Source organism: Amblyomma mixtum, chromosome 2 (genome assembly GCF_055824585.1).
Source record: "Amblyomma mixtum isolate Tamu chromosome 2, ASM5582458v1, whole genome shotgun sequence".
NCBI classification, from domain to species: domain Eukaryota; kingdom Metazoa; phylum Arthropoda; class Arachnida; order Ixodida; family Ixodidae; genus Amblyomma; species Amblyomma mixtum.
Window position 1 is genome coordinate 133,631,158 of NC_143013.1, and position 19,428 is coordinate 133,650,585.

Genomic DNA, 19,428 nt, shown 5'->3' on the forward strand with positions numbered 1-19,428 from the left:
CATGAATAACTTCAAAAAACAGCAACATTAACAGCTTCAAACCATATGAGAATAGTGAGCAGGCTAGTTTTTGGAGCTTCATTCTGGCAGAGAAACAGAGCACAAAATGACACAAGAAGTATACAGCACAGCGTTCCAGCAACACTTCTAGATACGTATTAGATACACAGTCCATAGTGAGAGATGCACCTTGTGCGTTCATCTAAAGGCATTCAGCGGGAGACGAAACTTGCAGATGCTACCAAAGTCTGTCTCCTGCACAACGCATGACAACAAACGCACACAATGCATCTCATACTGCATGGATGCTGTATGTAGAACAGCTGGTACAGCACTAAGTTATATACTTAGTGTTCTTTTGTCCTTGTTTGTGCACTGTTTATCTGCCAGAATAAGCTTCCGACAAGCAAGAGGAAGGTTTTACAGTTTTTCATGTCTGCACATTGAACCTTGACTGTCTGTTCTGCACAACATCTTTCTTTGCCACTCGAGGATAGCAGCTGCTGAGGGGCGGCGGAGTTGGTGAGGCCGCCTTCTGCTTCTTTCTTGACTTGTGCTTGCCTGCTTCCGACTCAACGTAGTCCATCAGCTTTTGCACATAACCTGTGTAAGCAAATAAAACCATTGTAACCTGTGGGGAAATGCAATGGCTCCATGAGCCTACCTAATGTGGGCTTTTCCTTCACAGGACAAGCAGTAGGTGCACTACCTCTTGCTTTTGAGTACTTCCCATTCCACCGAGCCACACCATCTGTTATGCATGCTTGTCTTCTTTCACAGTTCTCATTATAATGAAGTAGTGTAAGTCGCGTCCTTAAAAGGTGCATTTCATCAAAGCATTCATCAGGAAATAAAAAAACTGCATTGCACCTGCATCACCTGGGTCGATGCAACATGCATGAGCTTCCCTCCAGCCACATTCAGCGAGCAAATTACTTCATACTGCATTCAAAACATCGATTATTTATATTTGAGGGATCTTGTAATAGTGCAACGCTACGAACCTGAACACAGGATGAAATGTCAAGTGAAAATCTAAAAGCGTTTTCGAACAATGCTGTATTTAATTTTGTCTCCTTTCACGTCCCTGTCTTTCGCGCAGGTAGATTCACCACGACACCATACCAGCCGTTAGAAGTTTAGAAGTGTTTGCAATTATTGGGTTAGTGCAGTCTTCACCTTCTACGCCCTGACACTAATTATTTTGTACAAGCTTCCCCGGCACAACGGCTGCTTCTAGTGGCTTGACTCCGAACAGCAAGGGTGTTGGCAAGTGCACCCTCTGTAGTAATAATTCCCCCCGATATGGCTAAGAAGGTATGCCCATTGGTGTGTGTCTGGTCGCTGTTGCCAGCACAACTAGAAAAGTTCCGACACTAACACTTTATACAGTACCTATGATTGTCTTCCATCAGGCTCACCACAATGCTAAGAACATTAAGTCGAGGAATTTACCTGGCTTTCATTCCAGGATTAGAATACTGGCAGGACTTCGGAGCAAAATGCAGCAGCAGGGCATGAAATGCTTCCAACCCGTAGGTTTGAAACCTTGTTGAGAGCAGTGGCATGTCAGATAGGAGAAGTTTAGCTGTTGCAATCTCGTCCAGCTTCCTGCATGCCTTGGAGTCTTGAAAAAGTGAGGTATAGCCATTTTTGTTTTGTTTAGAAACAACCATGAGCACACAATGCTATGAACTTGTCACGAGTCAGGTTTTGTGGAATATACTAATGCAATTACAAGTTGCCACGGGAGAAACCAAAGCTACGCAATAAGTACGTCAGTAGTTTCGGATTTTAGAGAGAAATGAAATTGCAATGCACACTTGAAAAAGATAAACAGCTGCGTTTCCCCTATAGACAAAGCAGTTTGTTCTGATGAATCCATTTTCTAAAGTCAATGGTGTCTAAATGTCACTTGTTTACATCTTGAATGGCAAACTGCAATCCATAGCTTTGCAGCTGACGGTAACTAGTAAAGCCAAAATTCTGGAAGGAGTTCTTTACAAACCTGCTTCCCTTGCTGCTCGCAATTACATGTGCTCATAATCTACACAACTTAGTGATGTTTCAATTAATTTGCAATGCCTCAGATTCAAGTTTGACAAGGCACGTCACATGAAAGCAATGTGTTATCAGGAGAGTAAAAAGATATAAAACTTCTTATAAAAAGATAAAAAAACTTCTTAGCAAAGTTGCCCCAAATAACAAGCAGAAAAAATGCCTGAATGAAGCCACTTTCTGGGCTGAACGTCTCCATGAAGGCACACTGGGAAAAGCTGCTCTTCATGTGTGTGAATATTTCTGATATGATTAAGCAGCGACGTCCACTTCGGAACAATCAGTTCTTTATGTCCATCACTTGATGCTGCCGACCAATAAAGATGATTGTTGATGGACTGAATCCACGGCTCAAGTTCCTCCTGGCCAGCCTTTTTGGCAGCTATCTGCAGTTTTTTGCAAACCCCTGAAAGATGTTGACTGAATGAAACCACGATTGTCTAAAACATCTTGCTACACTAGGTGCAATGAAGGCTGCTCATGGTACCTTTTGCTACATGCCAGACGTCAAACTCATGTTTGATGTCGCTCCTTTCCTTTTTGAAGAAGGATTTTATTTGTGAATGTCTGTCCGTCACCACTCCTTGGACTTTGACGCCGTGACTTTCGAGGTATGTTAAAGCCAGCTCAAGACCCCTTCGTTCCATTCGGCAACTTCCACCAGTTTCATTGGACTGAAAGATATGATTCTGTTACTGCAATTTTACATGTAAGAAAAGTGTTGCGTTAGGTTTCATGGCACGCCATGAAAGGGCAGCATTATTAACATAATTAATGGTGAGGAATAACGCCAAGCCCTGGCAGCAAGTAAAATGACAGCAAAAATTTCAACATACCTGCACGACTTCAAAGGGCAGTATCTTGTTGCGTTCTACATCTAGAAGTGTATATGTGCCAAACTTTGCACTAAACCCCGGCGAGTCTGCACGCCCATCACCAGCGAGTGTCACAGCCTTTTCTTGGGCTTCCGCCAGTAACACAGCTTGCTCTTCTTCCCAAACCTAAAGAAAAAATCACACACTTCATGGATGAAGAACTTTAAAATCTTTTTGGAACCTCCACTTACTTTTTTGACTGCAGGCCACAAGTAGGAACGCTGAATATTAAAAAATGTCCGGTTGGTGACCACTTGCACACCAAATGAAGCCAGCATCTTTAAAGTGGTAGCGGCATTGTTCCCTGAAGAAAGGATGGCTGCACACAGCTGCAGGTTGAGAATAGGTTGCTGATGCACTATTTCCTGGTTTGACCATGAAAAATGGTGGCCAGCTCCACACTGACTCTGCACCTGCAGCAGAGTCCCCTCACAAATCATCACTACATAACAAGGCGCCAGGCAGACTTTGCAGGTTATGAAAAGCTGTTTCAAAAATTCTTCTCTGACCAAAAAGATGCGGCTCTTCGTCTGTTGTTCGGAACTTGGCTCCTGTGATGCACGACCAGCTTCGAACCTGCAAAAAAGTCCAATATAAAATTGAGGTAACAGCGGACATCCATGCAATAAGAATGCAAATTTTTAATCTTCCCTGGCAGTCAGCACTTAGAGAAGCTAACTAGTTTATGCATTTCTACATAGCTAAGTTGTTTTACTTCTAGAGAGACAATTAAGCAGGAATCAACATTGTGAAATTTACGTGCTCTGATTCCAGCTCATCCAAAGGGCTGTGATCGTCGGAGCTGTCCTCATCAAGCACAGGCTCATCAACAAAATCTTCAGCTTGAGCTTCAACACGGGGCTGCGCCATATTTACTTGTGTTCCCACATCAGCAGTGCAGCTGCCAACCTGGATACCTGAAAGAAGGTGCGCAAGAGGTATAAGTGGAATAGTGTGCATAAACACAACTCGCACAGTAATTAGCTATTTGTAATGGGCACAAAAGTACATGCTCTGCAGCACACTGTATTTAAATCTTTGATAGGCATCCTTTTTGAACAACTGCGAAATTAGTATGCAGCATTCACAACTTACCAACAGAAACACCACGAGACCTTGCCTGGATTTTCTTCGTTGACGTCAATTTTTTCAAATCTGTTTGTGAAGATTGGCTGCATGTTTCTGCTGGTAACGGGGTTTGTGTGGCTGTTTCAGCAGTCTTGGTGTTGGCCTCTGCAACTTGTGCAACAACCATCTGGGTGCGCGGTGTGTCTGGATGTACAGCATCTGCCAGAGACCTCTCTTCACATGCCGCTGGTGGCGGCGAGTTGCCGAAAATGAAAGACCCTGGACTAAGCGCATGGCTGTGCTCCTCTAGTGCTGCTTCAGCTGGAATTTCCGTGCTGTCATTTAGCAGCTCGGCCAATGTCTGCAACAACATGACACAGAGGTTCATGACTAATTATAGCACAAGAGATAAAACAGGTCGACATTTCATTCCCTGTCTTTTCATACCCCTCCACAAAACACACCCTACTCCTGCTGTAAAAGCGATTGGTACAGACATAAGTTGTGAATATCAGCGTTTTCCCTCTGAAGATCAAATGCGGCCGAGAGCCGGTATCAAAGGTACTCATAACAAAGGGGATTTTTTTTAAGGACGACAAAACAGTGCAGAGTGAAAATGGTACGTGAGCTAGGCTAGGGAAGTCATGATTTCACGCAAGCAGCTTTCGTGTTCAAGTTCATTTTGCAGTAGATAGCAGAATTAAGTAGAGATTGCGCCCTACACCACGTATGGACGAGCGGTGGTGGCCGCCGAAGTTGAAGCCTGTCGTCCCGCGGCAGTATTGGTTTATTTTGTTTTAACGTCCCGAAGCAACTCAGGCTATGAGGGACGCCGTAGTGAAGGGCTCTAGAAATTTCGACCACCTGGGGTTCTTTAACGTGCACTGATATCGCACAGCACACAAGCCTCTACATAGAATTTCGCCTTCATCGAAATTCGGCCGCCGCAGCCGAGATCGAGCCCGCATCCTTTGAGTACGCGGCAGTATGGCGAGAGGGGCAATGTGCGTACCCTTTTGAGTACGTCAGGTCCCGGTGAACCAAGATACGCAGAGTGATACATTCGCGGATCAAAGAGCATACAGATTAAGTCCTTGTTCAACCGCTTCCTCGACACCGAAAAAAGGAACTCGGGGAAAAACGAACAAGTAGGAAACAAACATCCAAATACACCTCATGCATGAATCCCCACAAACATGGACGATCAGAAATATTAGAAGACACAATAATGCTCGGTAAAGCATCAACTAAATTTACTTCTAGGGATTCACGCACTACTGGGTGTGTAGTGTCCAGGAAAATATGAAACGTGAAACCATCTGCCGGACATATAGGTGGACTAAACCGAGGCCGCCAGCGCTTATAGCCCGGAAAACGTTATCACGCCTCAATGATTCAAAAGACCAATCCACACAAAAGTTTCGAAAACTCTGTGGAACCGCTGGATATAAAGTCTTGTGCAATGAATAATTTGCATTAAATAATAAATTTTTGTGGCGAGTAGCAGGTTGCATGCGGGCGCCCGGCCAAAAATCGAGATACCATGAACACAAAAGTCTGAGCATATCGCTCAATAGTTGGCACGTGGTTCCGACGCTCATCAAGCAAGGCCTGTCTAACTGGCTCCTCAAAGGGCAGAGCATGATTGCGGCGGGATCGTACACGGGCCTCTCGAAAGAGTTCTGCATCGGTCATTTTAAGGTGACACTTTATAGTGCAATTTCTTGTGTGTGCAGCCGTGGAGCCTACCATTCAAGTTCGTGCAAATTATAAAAGCTCTGAAGCAGCCATTTCTCCTCACCCTGCTTAAAGTAAGACCTCATGGAGACGATCTCAATAGCTACGCCTGGAACTTCCTGTTTAAACATCTCCCAAGCTGCAAATAATTGTACTGCCATAGTTAAGCAAGATTCCAAAGCTGTCCTCACTCGCTGCTTGAAGTCCTCCTCATTTAAACGAAAAAGTTGGCTACCACAGTGACCACTGTGACTTAAATTTGGGATGGGCACATTCTCCAATCCGCGCAGTGATCGTGGCATGATCAGACAAAGAAACAGGCTCTAAAAGGGCTTTAAGAGCTCTAAAATTTCGAAGAAGGCAGAGAGAACTTTAAAAAAAAAGACATTTTAGCCGGCGTGTCTATTCGCTGACATGTTACTCTGCTTAAGGGAGGGAATAGGGGATTAAAGATGGAAGAAGAGGGCTAGAAAAGAGTGTGGTGGTTGAAGAGGGCTGTAGCGCAATAGTTTAGTGCAAGATGGATTCTTTGGATGAGACTAAACTAATGTTCTATGCCTGTACAACGCGGTGATCTGTAACAGGCAGTGCCATCGCACAGTATACAGGCCTCTAGAATTTCGCCTCTGCTTAAATTCGACCGACGCGGCCGGGATCGAGCTTTCGTCTTTCGGGTCAGCAGCCGAAAGCCATAACCACTGTGTCACCAGGTCACCAGGTTGTTGTCATTCCAGGTCTTGAAGTGGACTAGTTTGTGTTGTAGTGAATTAAAACTACGTACCAGCGTTTCTATTGCAGGCTTTTTCATGCTTCGCACATCACATTCATCGTTCAGCTGATGAAACCGTAGCCGCAGCAGCATCTAGAAGAAATTCAAGCATAAATTATTTGGTGGTTGTAAGCGAATACTGTGCAGCGACCCATGTATCCTAACATCTAATGCGTCATATGAAGGAAGAAAACACACAGCTAAAATTCGGTGTTTAGTCCTTTGACGCAACAATCCTATTGTCTCACCACACTCATTTGTCTTCTGTACTTCGTAATTCTCTTGTGACAGTTTATAACTCAGGCTGAATAGCAAGCAATCTGTGGCGTACTACTCAAGGATGCTGTCTTTTAAGGCGGAAGGAAGTCTTTAATGCCTTATTGTTGTAGGAGTAGTCGACAGAAATGTCACGCTTTTCAATCGGTCGAAACGGTCGTGACGTCACAGTGCGCGCATTTCAAACGGGGCCAAAGGTACTTTGGCTAGTAACCATGCAACCAATTAAAGGGATGGTATAGTGATGCTCCAAGTACAATAAATAAACAAACAAAACTGAGAAGGTGATTGGTCGAGTTAGGGGATGGAACCAGGCTCTCCGGAGTGCGAGACGAGCACGCTAACCACTCCGCCATGCAAGCTCTATGGTATGCAAAGAACAAAGGCGCGTGTAGTGAATACGGTGTCTTCGTTCACTACCATCTTCCTCCGTCCCCTGACAGAAAAAAAATAAAACAGCAACAAAAAATTGAAAAACAAAATTGATAAACATTAAGAACAAATAAAAAGAAAAGAAGTTAAAAATAAATAAAATTAGAAAGCTCAAAAATAATAATGAGAAAATTAAAAATAATCAAGACATCAATGCAAACCAGCGCACAAGGAAAGGCCTTCGCCTTGCAGCACTTTAGAGAGCCAAAGTGCCCCTTGAATTTGTTTTTTCATGGTATGCAGATAGTTCAATTACCTAGAACATTGCTGCACTGTAATAAACACCATGTTTAAAAAAAACAGCGGTATCGTAGTGGTCTCATGCAGGGGTCTTTGAAGCTGATCTGTTCGTGCCGTCACGGATTTGACTCTCAGTCGTGGATATTGATGACATTTCTTTTACGCGCCTCTTCTTCTATGCGGAAATACATCGGTATTAGACAATTTTACTATGCTCCGACCTTCCAGACAATTGCTTCACACTATAAACAGCTGATTCACCTTCCCAACATCCCATCGTACGTTATATTCAAAATACAGTGAGTTCTGGCTGCAACTGCAGGCAAACTGCCACATCTCACCCTACTTCCCTCATCGCTACCACCCTGCCTTCGCACTCCTTCTGTACTTCAATATGTGGGGCGGCCAAGACCACTTTCGTACCCAACCTGTCGGTATTGCCCCACCCATGGGAGTGCCCCCCCCCTACCCCACCCATCCCTCTCATGGGAAACTACCCAGCGAATTCCTCAACTTACTGGCCAAACATGGGTGGTGGACAGAGTTCTCCGTGAAGCCCAGGCGCGTGGACTCTAGGACAAGTATGAGCCCGCCGTTGTTGATTTTTTTTTAAATTTTGCTTCAAGAAAAATTGTTACTACCAGCACCGGCACCCGTATCTGCCAAATTAACCCGTTGTTGTGTCATCTGCGGCAGCCTTATCCGCTAAAACTTCTTGAGCTTATCAGCACACATATCTTTTTGACACCCTCTCCTGTGATTTCCTTCTCTTGGAATCTAATCCTCTACCCTTAACTAAAATAGGTTGCCTTGCCTTTGCAATACATGCCCTGCCCATGCCCTTTTCACCCATTTGAACTAGGACATCGTTGACTTGCGTCTGTTCCCTGACCCACTTGTCTAAACGTGACACATACTTTTATCAAAACGCTGAGTAGGGCTAGTTGGTACGGATTCATGACATAACAGCGCTCGTCCTGTGTTCTCCTTTCTCTGGTCCGTTGTCTTTTGCGCTGTTAGGAACATAATTTTATTTTCGTACCTCGCTTGCGTTGCCCTTTATTGAACCCTTTGAACCCTTTCTTCAGCCTCCACCTTTCTGTCCGATTAGAGAGAACCGATAACATAGAGCAGTTATATACTTTTTTTTATTTTCCTGCGGGACAATGAGGAATTGCCATTCATGATGTGAGAGTACCTACCAAATGCGCTCCCCGCGATTCCTAAGCTTCTTGTCATTTCACTCTGATGGTCTGGATCTGCGGTCACTGCATTACCGGAGTAGGTGTACTTCTTTACAACTTCCAGTGCCTAGCTACATATTATTAACTAGCACTTTGGGTTGGAAACCCATAGCCTAGAGGCAGAGGAACGCCAACAAATGAAACGAACGATAAGCGGCAGTAACGTCGAGAGGCGGTCGGGGCGGAACTTAAAGTTCTCCACCAAAGCCACCAGCGTGGTGTATGAACTTTGTGCCAAGCAGCCGCCGAGCGGCCGTTGTTTTAGAAGCGCCATTACACTCCATCGCGCAGTGAGGATACACCCTTTGCTTTAACAAGCCAACAAACAACAAAAATGAATAGCGCGCTGCGCTTTGCCACTAATTGTCTCGCAAAAAGTGAGGATTCTTCCGCGCGACACAAGGTCAAGGGGTGCCATAGAATGGGGTAGAGTACAAACTCATCTTCTGAGCTTTGCATTTTAAATAACATTAGTCCTACAAAATGCGCAGGTTACTCCTCTTGGTGCAGATCAAGCCCCGCGCTCTAGCACCTCTGTAGGGAATGCCATTACAATCAGAACCAACGGTAAACCTAGGAAGGTTACAAACTGCGGGAAAGGGCGAACACAGTAGGTAAAGCAACGAACTCAACACCAGGGGCGCAGGTTGCGGCGAAGTGTTTGCTGAAAGACGCGAAAGCACAGGATATTTAAGGAAGGAACCCAAGGAGAGCGACCAACTATGTCACTCGCGCACGTAGGAAATAAAAGCAGGGGAGTTAATTGTACAAAACAGCTGGTAATAATTAAGGCGCCTCAAGAAACAAATCTGGAATCGCCTAACACATGAATGGTTTGGCTTATGTGGGTTTAGTGTTTTAAAGCGATTCAGGCGATATGTCTAAACAAATAAGTGGAGTAAAGGAGAAAACTAACTAAACAAACAAGCTGTATGGCATCCTAAACGGTAAAATGAAAAGCAGCAGTTACAACAGTAAAAGCGCTTGTGAAACAATGAAACGCGAGGTGACTGCCGCGATGACAAAATGTAAAACAGAGTAAAAGTTAAGGTGAGGATGTAAAACATGGTAAGTATTGTGAAAATTAAAAAAACATGCATGACGTCAGGGTAATAGCAGTGAGCAAATTAATGGAAATAAAATGAGATAAAAGATTGAAACCATGCCTAAAACTCATAGACTAATAAAGACGGAAATGGTGAACAGAGCCCGTGTAAAGGTAAAAAAAAATACTAGAAGTGGCTAGTGTGCTGTGCGATGTCAGTGCACGTTAAAGATCCCCAGGTGGTCGAAATTATTCCGGAGCCCTCCACTACGGCACCTCTTTCTTGCTTTCTTCTCACTCCCTCTATCCCTTCCCTTGCAGGCGCGGCGGTGGTGTCCACTGATATGAGTTACTGCGCGATTTCATTTTGTCAAAAAAACAATTTTCAATTCTCGCTATGAAGAAGGATACCCTGCAGGTTAGATCCTACGTGCATCGCGTTGCGCATATAAAAAAAAATGGCGAGCGATACGAGGCCAAGATCGCCTTCTCGGCCGCTTCTAAAATTAGCTGGGTGTGCCGTATGATGACTAAAGATTAGGTCCCAGTGCAGCAAGAAGACGTCAGAGGTCCACCAAGTGTATTTCGGGGGTTGTGTACTATTTGCCCCTCACCTGTGGCCGGTTCTGCAGTGGATAAAGGAGCAGATGTTTTAATGAAAGGGGATGTGGGTATAATTCGGCAGAAATGAATAACCCGGGAGGACACCTAGGCCAACATTGTAAGAGGAGCGAAGTTAAGGGTGATGGCAAGAAGAAGAGACCTTGCAAACCGATCTTTGAAAACACGGCTTCTTTGTTCAGATCGAAAGACTTGACGGAGAGGGAGATGGTGGAACCAGTTCACGTAGTAAAAGCCGCCGCGGTGGCTCAGTGGCTATGGTGCTCAGCTGCTGGCCCGAAGGACGCGGGTTCGATCCCGCCTGCGGCGGCTGGATTTCTTTGGAGGAGAAATTCGAGGCCCGTGTACTGTGCGATGTCAGTGCACGTTAAAGAACCCCAGGTGGTCGAAATTTCCGTAGCCCTCCACTACGACGTCTCTAATTGCCTTAGTCGCTTTGGGACGTTAAACCCCATAAACCAACCAACCATCACGTAGTAAAACCAAGGGCAGCTACGTCAGCCCGCTGTCCATTTTTTTCTACCGAACGAATTCGCTTTTCTGGAAGGCTATTTCTTTGTTTTTTAGAGCGGGACCTCTACTCATCGGGGTACTTCTTCCAATTTCGATGTGCATGAGGCAACCACCTTCATTGCCTCAGAAGGTCAAACCGAACTTAACTGTGTGATGGTATGGCCCAAGCTGTGGTAGTATGACCACGTGTTCATATGACTATGACCATTAGGTACCTGACCTTGACCTCGTCATCTGATTTCAGGCAGTGGGCTTCACATCGACAATGACCTTCACTGCCTCACAACATAAAACCGAACTTAACTGCGTTGGGTTATGGCCTAAGCTATGGTTGTACGACAACGTGATAGTATGACTATGGCCATTGGTTACTACATCTTGACCTTTGACATTGATCTTGATTGATTTCATTTTTGAGTGTGGAGACCATGCTTAATAGAGTTTTTTCTCTTATAACTATCGTCAAGCAGCTTTGAACCCCATTAATGTTTTTTCACCTTCTCATGCACTGTTTTCACCATTTCTATCTTTACTTGTTGCGAGGTTTAGACCACGGTTTCAATACATTACCTGATTTTATGCACATTCGTTTGCTCATTGATATTACTTTGGAGTCATGTCCGCTTTTCTATTTGCACATGAATATCACGTTTTACTGCTACACTTTCACTTTTACTTTGGTTGATTGTTTCATATTCTGCAATCTACGTAGTCATCTCACGTTTTATTTCCCCACCAGCGCCCTTACTTTTGTTAACTGTTGTTTTTAATTTTACTATTTAGGATGTCATAGAACATGTTTACATTCCGTCAATTTTCGCCTGTACTCCAGTTATGTGGTGAGACAATATATCATCTTTACATCTTTTTCTGCGCTGCTTTTACGTGAATTCTGGCGTGATGCGATTCCAGATTTATTTGTTGATTCGCCTGGCCTCAAGTATTGTTAGCAGTTGTTTTGTTCATTCAACTTTCCTCTTTTTATCTGTTTTCTTCTTTTTGCGCCGTTTCTAACCTTCCTTGAGAATGAACCAACTAGCCAGAAAATTCGTTCTAGATACGTTAAAAGTGCCACGCCCGGTACACGAGCAGTGGTAGGCAGCCCTGACCAACGACAAGCTGGATCAGCAAGCCTGGATCAACCAGCAACTCCCCAAGTCAGTTGCCACCAGGGGAGACTTAGACCAGAGATACCTACCACCCAGCTCCTGCAAATTCCTGTTTTACACAACTGCCGCCGCGGTGGCTCAGTGGTTATGGTGCTCGGCTGCTGACCCAAAAGACGCAGTTTCGATACCGGCCGCGGCGGCTGGAATTTCTTTGGAGGAGAAATTCTAGAGGCCCGTGTACTGTGCGATGTCAGTGCACGTTAAAGAACCCCAGGTGGTCGAAATTTCCGGAGCCCTTCACTACGGTGTCTCTCATAGCCTGAGTCGCTTTGGGACGTTAAACCCCATAAACCAAACCAAACCAAACAAATGTTGCCTCTCTCAGCCTACAGTGTGATTACGCAATGCAGACATGACTACTGAGCTGGGACTGAGTAAAATGCATCTCCTCATCGATAAAGGATATATAGGGGTTAGTTATTGCATGTGCTTACCTCTGTCACCTGATTAAGGCTTTGGATGAGGTCTATTGAAGACTACCTTTTACGAAAGCATGCATTGCCCTTTGGTGTATTAAGTGTAAGGTTATCCTGATTATAATACGATTACCTTGGCGAATACCTTCTAAGAAACCACCAGTAAGCCAGTCGGTCTAATTTTCCAAGTCTTTGACGTTTCGTTTCTTATTGATTAAGAGAATATTAGCCTTCTTCCTGGTACGCCTAAGGTCATACGGCAGTGCGCATAAGAAGGGGCTAGTTTTTCAAGCCCAATCTTCCCGATATCCTTCAACAGATATGGTGTGACGTGATCCTAACCAGCTGCGTTCCCCTTTATTTTAGCTGCGTTCTTCCTTAAGCTTATTTTATTTTCATTATTGTTAGTAGTAGTCGGATGTTAAATTGCACGGCGCTACTCTCTCTTTAATGAACGCCCTTTTTATTTCGGTGACTGTCAAGATCAGTGTTAGAGTCCTCGGCTACTCTATCGTATCAATACCGGTGATTACACCCTCCCTGTCTCTGCGACGTCATCTTTCGCACATTGTCACCAGAGTGTCGCGAGTCAGAACCAGACGAGGGCAAAAGCTTCTTCAGCTTCGAGTACATATCTCTAAGAAATTAAACGTGCCTCTGCTGCCGGACAAGCGACAACAAAGCATCGAAGCACAAAACTATCGGGTTTGAAGAACAGCAAAAATTTGATTTCATCCTTCTTCACTGCCCTTTGAAAACGTCTCCCAGATGACTTTGTGGGCATTATAGTTAGGGCATGCCCTAAGTGCCAAAGCTAAGAGCAGTAGTAGTTTAGAACTGTGTCAGGTTTGCATTTTTTACGTTGTGTCAGGTCAGCATGAATTGTGCCTCAGTATTCATCTGTGAGAAATTCGGCACCAAGAAGACAAACTCCAAACTCTCCTTAGGTGGCAGACCAACGACGTACTGACGTGCGCTCCTAAGTAATGAAAGTGAGTAAGTCTGCATGAAGGAGTAACCTACATGCTCTCTCTCTGCACGGCAAAACAACATTCCGTTTATTCATAAGTTGTCATACATATACCAAACCGAAAAAAAGCGTCGAAGAATTGAACAAAACCTAGTCTCCATGACTGCACGAGAAGCCGTTGTTAAATCCGAGCATATTGGTCGCCTGCAGGAAAAGTTGGATACATGAAATTAGGATATGGTGTGATATAGAATACTCTTCGCCCAGAAAGACCTCCAAAATTCCCTCGTCACCTGCGCCATCCTGTCATCGCACTATATCTCCATAGTGAGAAAGAAATGTTGGTATAACAGCTCGTTTTTATGCAAAATAGCTATTGTTTTGTTTCGTAATTGCAATTTCATTGCGCACCGAGAAAATATTTCTTGTGCACGGTGCGCAAAGTAGAATGTGCCGGAGCACTTTGATAATATAAAGCAAAGCAGCAGAGGACACCTTCTCGATTTTTCGATTTTGTCCTTCAGCAAGTTTTTGCTGAGCCTTGAAGAAGCAAAATAAACCTCATCTCTCTAACAATGGCAGCTGCGTCGGGCGAACTTTCTTCACTTTTGAACTTGGCCTCAAACTGTCGCATAAAGTTCCTTCTCGAGTTTCTCTGCCTTCACGGTTCTAGCGACCAATCGCGTGCGATGACCAGAGTCGGTTTGTGAATGGGGTGTAGGGCGCGAGTCAATCGACGACAAACGATTGGGGCGAAGCTTTATGATGCTTGCTTGCTGATGCGCGAATCCACCGGCAAGGGGCTTATAATTTTCTGACGCAAAAGGTGACCACATCTCTCTGTCAAGATTGTAGCTACGCGGAAATACTTCTATGTAATAAAAACAAAGGACAACATCAAGAAAGCAACAAAGGGGCACTAAACTTACAAGTCGTGCTCTTCTGCCGCTTAATCCTCTTTCCTGTTTGTCGCGATGTGTATATTTTTTTAACTGTGGTATACCAACTCGCCTAGTACGTCATATTGCTATACATGCGCTATGTTCGCGACATTTGATGGCGCTTTGAGCGCCTTAAGTGGAAAGACTCTCGCCAGCTTTAAAATGACAGTGGCCGAGAACGGCTGTCGGTCTGGCAATCGCCGTGTACAATTGCAGCTTTCACCACCGCTGAGTTTTGTTAATTCGAAGGCCAAGGTTCGCCGAACAAACAGTTCCCTTCGAAGAAATCGAGCTCTCTTCTTGCTTGACTGACGTCACCGCTACGTGACATTTGACGAGGGGCTGTCCGGATGTCCAGGGCTGTTTCAGCTCCTCAGAGCCGCCGAAAATCCCGAGCCGTCCGCAAAAATTAATAATGGAAAAGCCGCCGAAGCTACCTGTACAAACACCTCTCCAGCCCTTAACTCGAACAGGAAAAAAGGCACGATGTCGACTATGGCCCCATCCACAGAGTCGGCTCCGGTTATCCTTCAGCACTCCCAAAAGCCGCCCAAATAAGCACTGCCATATGAGAAAGGAAACACTTGATCACTTTTAAGAGTCGCATTGTTCATTAATATGCATTAAACAGAACACCGAGCAGAACTGTGGCGTGAAGAACATGAAGCTCGCCTTCATCTACGGGAGCCAATCAAACGGGAAGTGCCCAAGGCCTGCATCATCTCCGTCGGAAACGAAAAGAGAAACCTTTGCTATAGACATGCATAAAATACCCAAATGTGGCGTGGACCACAAACATACAGCAACTACAGCGGTTTTTCTTACGAGCCAATTCCTGCATAAGCCGGGTGAAAAAAGTGGTCTTTTATAATGTCAAGTGTCAAGGCGTCACTTTCTGCTGCTCTGATCTCACAACAGAAGAATGGACAGTTGAGAAGAGGTTGTACGCATGAAAAGATAGCAAGACTGGGCTCTGGAAGCAACCCTGACCGCTTATACGAGCGAGATACAGATACTGGTTACGTCTCTGTCTTTTCTAATCTTCGTTGCACACATGGCCGAGTTTTACCATTCTCACTATAAAGAAAGTCTTTTCCTACTACCGTCGAATATTGCATCGTAATGCCGTCTCTATACTAAATTTTCTAAAAATTACGCATTTACACCACCGCCGAGAGATCGTTCAGTGTCTTTTGCTACTGCACCTATTCATCCTGCGTTTAAAGAAGGTGGCGTTTATTTCAACGGGACCTCGCATGTTTGCGACGATTCACTGTGCGCATAGCATATTAAAAAATCGGAGCTAGATAAAGAATTAGTTTCACCTCCATATACTTTTAATATTCGTTACTCACATGGACTGATTTTAGCATTCTTATTATAAGGAAAATATTTTCCTAAGTCTGTCGAATACATCGTAATGCCGTCTCTATATTGACTTTTTGTAAAATTGCATACAAACGCCACAGCCAATCGCTCGCTCAGTATTCTTTTATAGTGCAACCACTCGTCCTCCGTTGTGAGAATGTGGCATTCATTTCGACGGGACCACGCACGTTAGCGACGACTCACTAAGTGTCATAATACACTACAAAATTCGGAGCGAGATATAGAATAAGTTTCACCGCCATATCCTTTTAATATTCGTCACTCACAGAGACGCCTTTTAGGGTTATCATTGTATAGAAACTATTTTCCTAAGTCTGTTGAATATGACGTCATAATGCCGTCTCTGTATTGGCTTTTGTAAAAGTACATACCTACACAACCGCCAGGAGACCATTCTGTTTCCTTTTAGGGTGCATCCGCCCATCCTGCGTAGGAGAAGATGGATTTCATTCCGACACGACAACGCAGTTAGCGACGACTATCTGTGCGTATAGCACTCTACAAAATTTAGAGCGAGGTACAGAATAAGTTTAACCTCCCTGCCCTTTTAATATTCCTTATTCACATGGACGCATTTTAGCATTGTCTGTGTAAAGAACCCCTTTTAATTTGTCTGTCAAATAGTACATCGTAATGCCGTTTGTATATTGGCTTTTTGTAAATTTACATACCTACACCACCGCCGAGAGAACGTTCAGTTTCCTTTGATGGTGCATCCACCCATCCTGCATTGTGAGAAGATGGTTTTCGTTTCGACAGGACCCCGCACTTAGCGACGACACACTGTGCACATAGCATACTACAAAATTCGGAGCGAGATACAGAATAAGTTTAACCTCCCTGCCCTTTTAATATTCCTTATTCACATGGACGCATTTTAGCACTCACTATGTAAAGAACCTCTTTTAATTCGTCTGTCGAATATTACATCGTAATGCCGGTTGTATATTGGCTTTTTGTAAATTTACATACCTACACCACCGCCGAGAGAACGTTCAGTTTCCTTTGATGGTGCATCCACCCATCCTGCATTGTGAGAAGATGGTTTTCGTTTCGACAGGACCCCGCACTTAGCGACGACACACTGTGCACATAGCATACTACAAAATTCGGAGCGAGATACAGAATAAGTTTAACCTCCCTGCCCTTTTAATATTTCTTATTCACATGGACGCATTTTAGCACTCACTATGTAAAGAACCTCTTTTAATTCGTCTGTCGAATATTACATCGTAATGCCGTTTGTATATTGGCTTTTTTAAATTTACATACCTACACCACCGCCGAGAGAACGCTCAGTTTCCTTTGATGGTGCATCCACCCATCCTGCATTGTGAGAAGATGGTTTTCGTTTCAACAGGACCCCGCACTTAGCGACGACACACTGTGCACATAGCATACTACCAAATTTGGAGCGAGATACAGAATAAGTTTAACCTCCCTGCCCTTTTAATATTCCTTATTCACATGGACGCATTTTAGCATTCCCTATGTAAAGAACCTCTTTTAATTCGTCTGTCGAATATTACATCGTAATGCCGTTTGTATATTGCCTTTTCGTAAAGGTACATACCTACACCACCGCCGAGAGAACGTTCAGTTTCCTTTGATGGTGCATCCACCCATCCTGCATTGTGAGAAGATGGCTTTCGTTTCGACAGGACCCCGCACTTAGCGACGACACACTGTGCACATAGCATACTACCAAATTCGGAGCGAGATACAGAATAAGTTTAGCCTCACTACCCTTTTAATAATCTTTACTCACGTGGACGCATTTTAGCACTCACTATGTAAAGAACCTCTTTTAATTCGTGAGTCGAATAGTACATCGTAATGCCGTTTGTATATTGGCTTTTCGTAAAAGTTCATACCTACACCACCGCCGAGAGAACGTTCAGTTTCCTTTGATGGTGCATCCACCCATCCTGCATTGTGAGAAGATGGATTTCGTTTCGACAGGACCCCGCACTTAGCGACGACACACTGTGCACATAGCATACTACCAAATTCGGAGCGAGATACAGAATAAGTTTAGCCTCACTACCCTTTTAATAATCTTTACTCACGTGGACGCATTTTAGCACTCACTATGTAAAGAACCTCTTTTAATTCGTCAGTCGAATAGTACATCGTAATGCCGTTTGTATATTGGCTTTTTGTAAACTTACGTACCTACACCACCGCCGAGAGAACGTTCAGTTTCCTTTGATGGTGCATCTTCCCATCCTGCATTGTGAGAAGATGGCTTTCGTTTCGACAGGACCCCGCACTTTACGACGACACACTGTGCACATAGCATACCACAAAATTCGGAGCGAGATACAGAATAAATTTAACTTCCCTGCCCTTTTAATATTCCTTATTCACATGGACGCATTTTAGCATTCCCTATGTAAAGAACATTTTTTAATTCGTCTGTCGAATATTACATCGTAATGCCGTTTGTATATTGGCTTTTCGTAAAAGTACGTACCTACACCACCGCCGAGAGAACGTTCAGTTTCCTTTGATGGTGCATCCACCCATCCTGCATTGTGAGAAGATGGCTTTCGTTTCGACAGGACCCCGCACTTAGCGACGACACACTGTGCACATAGCATACTACAAAATTCGGAGCGATATACAGAATAAGTTTAACCTCCCTGCCCTTTTAATATTCCTTATTCACATGGACGCATTTTAGCACTCACTATGTAAAGAACCTCTTTTAATTCGTCAGTCGAATAGTACATCGTAATGCCGTTTGTATATTGGCTTTTTGTAAACTTACGTACCTACACCACCGCCGAGAGAACGTTCAGTTTCCTTTGATGGTGCTTCCACCCATCCTGCATTGTGAGAAGATGGTTTTCGTTTCGACAGGACTCCGCACTTAGCGACGACACACTGTGCACATAGCATACTACAAAATTCGGAGCGAGATACAGAATAAGTTTAACCTCCCTGCCCTTTTAATATTCCTTATTCACATGGACGCATTTTAGCATTCCCTATGTAAAGAACCTCTTTTAATTCGTCTGTCGAATATTACATCGTAATGCCGTTTGTATATTGGCTTTTCGTAAAAGTACATACCTACACCACCGCCGAGAGAACGTTCAGTTTCCTTTGATGGTGCATCCACCCATCCTGCATTGTGAGAAGATGGCTTTCATTTCGACAGGACCCCGCACCTAGCGACGACACACTGTGCACATAGCATACTACCAAATTTGGAGCGAGATACAGAATAAGTTTAACCTCCCTGCCCTTTTAATATTCCTTATTCACATGGACGCATTTTAGCATTCCCTATGTAAAGAACCTCTTTTAATTCGTCTGTCGAATATTACATCGTAATGCCGTTTGTATATTGCCTTTTCGTAAAGGTACATACCTACACCACCGCCGAGAGAACGTTCAGTTTCCTTTGATGGTGCATCCACCCATCCTGCATTGTGAGAAGATGGCTTTCGTTTCGACAGGACCCCGCACTTAGCGACGACACACTGTGCACATAGCATACTACCAAATTCGGAGCGAGATACAGAATAAGTTTAGCCTCACTACCCTTTTAATAATCTTTACTCACGTGGACGCATTTTAGCACTCACTATGTAAAGAACCTCTTTTAATTCGTCAGTCGAATAGTACATCGTAATGCCGTTTCTATATTGGCTTTT

At 44.2% G+C, this 19,428-nt stretch overlaps 1 protein-coding gene across 1 annotated transcript in view; it reads right to left on the minus strand.

Moving 5' to 3' along the window:
* Positions 1 to 430: 430 nt before the first annotated feature.
* Positions 431 to 19,428, minus strand: part of LOC149360954 (uncharacterized) — a 40,692-nt gene continuing 21,694 nt past the window's right edge. The window contains exons 2-10 of the mRNA XM_089567959.1: positions 4,029 to 4,362; positions 3,697 to 3,850; positions 3,125 to 3,509; positions 2,895 to 3,059; positions 2,546 to 2,732; positions 2,222 to 2,464; positions 1,456 to 1,627; positions 665 to 813; positions 431 to 603 (exon numbers count right to left, since the gene is read on the minus strand). Of these exons, the coding sequence (XP_089424085.1) occupies positions 431 to 603; positions 665 to 813; positions 1,456 to 1,627; positions 2,222 to 2,464; positions 2,546 to 2,732; positions 2,895 to 3,059; positions 3,125 to 3,509; positions 3,697 to 3,850; positions 4,029 to 4,362 (1,962 nt within the window). The remainder of the gene's footprint in view (positions 604 to 664; positions 814 to 1,455; positions 1,628 to 2,221; positions 2,465 to 2,545; positions 2,733 to 2,894; positions 3,060 to 3,124; positions 3,510 to 3,696; positions 3,851 to 4,028; positions 4,363 to 19,428) is intronic.